The following is a 5,000-nucleotide window of genomic DNA, read 5'->3' as shown; positions in this document are numbered from 1 at the left end:
GTTTTTGAAAATTATTATTAATTTTTTAATAATTATTTCATTTAATGACTAAATTAAAAAATCAAAGTCTCGATTCTGCGTTTACATTTAAGAATTAGTAACAGAGAATTAATCATAATTTTGTATATATATATATATATATATATATATATATATACAGTAAATATATATATATATATACATATATATATATATATATATATTCTCAAAATTCTGAGGAAAAAGTAATAATTTGCAATTAAGAGACAAAAACAAATAAGTTTTAACTAAAATTATCACAAGCACAAAAAATATAAATATAAAAAAATACATAAATATTTTTTAGCATTTATTATTCTTAGCGAATGTCAATTGTTTCCAATTTATTTTATTTATATTATATTTATATGTAATATATTTAATATATTTAAGATCAAATAAACAGTATTTTTATTATCTGACAATAACAAACAAAATGAACACCGATTTCACAAATAAAGAGCTCGATTTCAGGTAAAACTAAAAAAAAGCATGCGTTGAAGAGAAGTTGAACGACGAGGAAAAGACGGTTTGTGGTAATTATTAATTGGACTGACCTTGAGGTTCGGGGTCTGGGTCTGATCCACGATAAACCGCATCAGGATGTTGAACTGCTGGTCGTACGGAAAAGAGTCCCTGCCGAAATACACACACAGTATATATATATATATATATCATGAGCGGCGGATAAAAGGCATTCAGAATGATCACATATTCAATAAACAAGCGGTTCATTAACAAGCCTGCGTTTTACGCTCATGCAACGACAAAAGTCGCTCATTAACGTCGACCCGCTGGACATGTTAAACGCATCAAAACACACATATTGTAAATGCATCTAAAGGCCTCTTCAGACGCAGCTCCGAAGGTGAGTTTTATCGATCGCGGCTCGGACCTGGTGACGTCGAGGGCCCGCTGGACTTTGGCCTGAACGGAGCCCAGGAGGTCGGCCCCCAGTTTCTTGAGCAGCTGCGTGAGCAGGATGAAGAGCCAGTCCTGAAGATCGTCTCGGTGCAGCGTGATGAAGTCCACCAGCGTCTCCAGGAACATGCTGAACACCTGAAAACACAAACTTCAGCTCAGCTCGTCGAACGCCGCTTTCTGTGCTGAATTCACAATCCGTGCACTAGCATAAAAATATTAGTCATTTTGGTGCATTTTAAATTATTTATATTCGAAAAAATTATTTATTTTTCGGGTATTTTTTTATTTAATAATGTTCTAAAATAATTAAAAATATTTGTTTTTAACATTTAATTAGACTTTAATGTTTACTATTTTTACTGTTAAATTCAGCTTCACCTTTCACTTTTAAAATCATAAAAATATAATATAAATTAATGTAACACAGTTGAACTTTTATAAAATAAATACATTTGCAATAATAAAATGATAAATAATCATAAAATAATAAAATTGCAATATTATATTTAAGATTAATATTTTGTTATTATTTGAAATATAAAAACAATTATACAATGTTTATTATAATATTATTTAATTTGAGCTATTTTGGCAATAATAAAATAACCAGAACAAGCTAAAGATGAATGTGATTATGAAGACAATACAAATTACAATAACGGTTGATTACTGAAACTACTGATTAAAAAATGAAATTAAAAAAAGAAAGCACAATGAAGGTTGTAAGCACTTACTCTCTGAAGCGTCGACCCGAAGAAACACCGAAACGTGAAACAGAAGAAAGATGATCAGCATTAGAATTCATTCTTGAATGAAAAACTGAACGAATGAATGAGAAGAAGGTCACCTTGCTGTGAGGATCTGCAAACATTCGGGTGAAGATCTCACACAGTCTCTTCAGCTCCACACGACTGAAACACACACACACACACACACACAGAGAAACACACACACACACACACACACACAGAGAAACACACACACACACATGCACACACACACACACACACACACACACACACACACACAGAGAAACATACAGACACACACACACACACACACACACACACAGAAACACACACACACACACACACACAGAAACATACAGACACACACACACACACACACAGAAACACACACACACACACACACACAGACACAGAGAAACACAGAGAAACACACACACACACACACACACACACACACACACACACACACACACACACACACACACACACACACACACACACACACACACACACACACACACACACACACACACAGAGAAACACACACACACAGCAATTTTTTACACTTTACTTTCTAAACAAAAAACACAATCACACTCTTCACATTGTCATAAATCTTCTATAAGCACTTGATATATGAATGATATATAAGGTCAAACTAAATTATATATATATATATACACCTTCTTATTTATTTAGCTTGATCATTTACATTAGTAAATTTTTGTATGTAATAATAATAAAAAATGTTATAATATAAATGTAATAATATAAAAAAATAATATATATATATATTTGGTGATATTAGTGATTCCCTTTTTACTTTATTTTAATAACATTTAACAACGTAAGTTCTTTTATATATATATATATATATATATATATATATATATATTATTATTATATATAAAATTTACTAATGTAAATGATCAAGCTAAATAAATAAGAAGGTGCACAGATTAAATATCCGGGCTGATGTCAGTCATTCATTTTTTTTAACACTATTTTAATCTAATCTAAAAAAAAATAATAAAAGTTTGTGCTTTGTGCTAAACGATTAATCGCAATTAATTGCATCCAAAATATTTTTTTGTTCATAAAACATGTGTGCTGTGTTTATTTATTACGTATATTTAAATATATATAAAAATATCTACATTTATATGAATGCATAATGCGTGTGTGTGTATTTGCACACACATATATTACGTGTAAAGAAGTGCAGAAGGTTTGTGGTGGAGGTGTTTAATGAGCGTGCACCTGAGCACTCTGGGGCTCTTCAGCAGGTTCTGGAGTCCCAGCAGCCCCTCTTTCCTCTCGGACCAGTTGGAGCTGGCGCAGTGGTTCAGGATCTCGGCCACGTCCTCCGTCTGACGCAGGTAATGCGGCCCGGCGCCGTTTCGAGAGCTGAAGGAGCGCTCCGAGCAGGCGCTGGACGCGTCGCTGTTAGCGTCGTCATCCGAGTACACGCCGGGTGATTCGTAACGCCGCCGCATCGGCCGCCGCTGAAGCACACGCACACACACACACACGTCTGACGAGGACGCTTGAGAACAACTACACTGTCAAAAGATTTTCTGCGGCACGATTTTTAAGTCACTTTTTGCTCAACATGCCTGTATTTCATTGATCCAAAATACAGTAAAAGCAGTAATATTGTGAATTATATTTATTATTAACTGCTTTCTATTTTAATATATTTTAAAGTGTAATTTATTTTTGTTATTTAAATGCTATATATATATATATATATATATATATATATATATATATATATATATATATATATATATATATATATAAAAATGTAATTTAAATGAGAGTAATGATGCTAAAAACATTTTAAAATCACAGGAATAAGTATTTTAACAATTTAAAACCTGAGAAAAAGGTAAAAAAATAATATATATATATATATATATATATATATATATATATATATATATATATATATATATATATATATCTTTACATTGTTTAGAGCATTAAAAATAAAGTTTTTAAATGATATTTCATGCAGTCATGAGTTATGCAATGTCCTTGGTTGAGGACATCAGGAATCAATTTCTTTAAAAACAATAATAAAAGACATGAATGAACATGCGTGGGTAAGAACAACAGATTTTTCATACATTTTAAGTTTTATAAGCTATAACACAATTATTAGATATACCATTCTGAAAAATGTGTATAAAATAAAGAGATCATAAAGGGGTTTTCTCATATTATATATATATATATATATATATATATATATATATATATATATATATATATATATATATATATATATATTTAAAATGTTCTATTATTATATATATAGAATCTAAAATATAATGTCCTCATATGAGGACACAGGGTCTTATAAAATTCAATTTTAACTAGTAAAATACTTCAATATTTTACTGTCTTGGTGAGCAGAAAATAATAATAAAATAAAAAATAAATAAATATATATATTTTTTTAATTAAATTAAATTAAATTAAATTAAATAAAAAAAAATCACTATTTTTTGACTGCTAGTGTACATAAGTGAAATATTACTCTGTGATAAATGCAAAAGAAGTTAACACTGAAGACGCAGGCAAATATATAGACTAGCACTGAGTTAATAAATATTACTGTTTATAATGTTATAAAAGATTTCTATTTCAAATAAATGGTTTTCTTTTGAACTTTAGATACATAAAACAATCACAATTTCGACAATCATTGGCCAGCATGACATAATAATAATAAAAAGTTATAATCAGAAAAAACTGATGTAATATGGAGCAGATCAGTATATCAGAATGATTTCTGATACAGAGGACTGGAGTAATGATGCTGAAAAGTCAGTTTTGATCACAGAAATAAATTACATTTTACAGTATATGCACATGAAAAAATATATTTTAAATTGTAATAATATTGAAAAATTTTTACTGTATTTTTGACCAGAAAAATACAGCTTTGGTGATCTTTTTTGAAAAACACATTACTGATTGCAAACTTATGATGGCAAGCGAAAATATGTTTTTTTTTTTGCATCAGGACATGTTATAGGTTTAGATAAAATGCCTCAGAGGTGTCCATAAATCAACTACCTTATTCCTGGAGTCTCCTAAAAGCTGCAGGGTTTCCGGACAGACGCAGAGGGAAAGTAAAGACAGAGACGTCAGGGACATGACGAGGGACGATAATCAGACGGGAGACGGAGGACGAGATTCTCACCAGAGCGTCTGCCACGGCCGCCTCCACCTCCGTGCCCGTGTTCAAGATCCGCATGGCCTGATGGATGAGTCCGAAGCGGTCTGACCGAGACAGAA

General features: G+C 31.0%; 2 protein-coding genes across 11 annotated transcripts in view; both read right to left on the bottom strand.

The window, feature by feature from the left end:
• Window positions 1-5,000, bottom strand: part of LOC122353861 (G protein-coupled receptor 137Ba-like) — a 1,117,577-nt gene that overhangs the window by 934,111 nt on the left and 178,466 nt on the right. The window lies entirely within an intron of this gene.
• LOC122353838 (CLIP-associating protein 1-B) overlaps window positions 1-5,000 on the bottom strand; it is a 61,724-nt gene that overhangs the window by 19,061 nt on the left and 37,663 nt on the right. For 6 of the 10 annotated variants that reach the window (XM_043251713.1, XM_043251714.1, XM_043251721.1 and 3 more), the window contains 7 exons: window positions 4,906-4,985; window positions 4,779-4,802; window positions 2,952-3,196; window positions 1,790-1,853; window positions 1,677-1,679; window positions 914-1,077; window positions 576-654 (listed from right to left, as the gene is read on the bottom strand). In XM_043251713.1, coding sequence (XP_043107648.1) covers window positions 576-654; window positions 914-1,077; window positions 1,677-1,679; window positions 1,790-1,853; window positions 2,952-3,196; window positions 4,779-4,802; window positions 4,906-4,985 — 659 coding nt within the window. The remainder of the gene's footprint in view (window positions 1-575; window positions 655-913; window positions 1,078-1,676; window positions 1,680-1,789; window positions 1,854-2,951; window positions 3,197-4,778; window positions 4,803-4,905; window positions 4,986-5,000) is intronic. The other 4 variants (XM_043251715.1, XM_043251722.1, XM_043251717.1 and 1 more) reach the window with 1 other exon arrangement.

Source organism: Puntigrus tetrazona, chromosome 11 (genome assembly GCF_018831695.1).
Source record: "Puntigrus tetrazona isolate hp1 chromosome 11, ASM1883169v1, whole genome shotgun sequence".
Lineage (NCBI taxonomy): Eukaryota > Metazoa > Chordata > Actinopteri > Cypriniformes > Cyprinidae > Puntigrus > Puntigrus tetrazona.
This window is presented reverse-complemented; position numbering and strand designations above follow the sequence as displayed.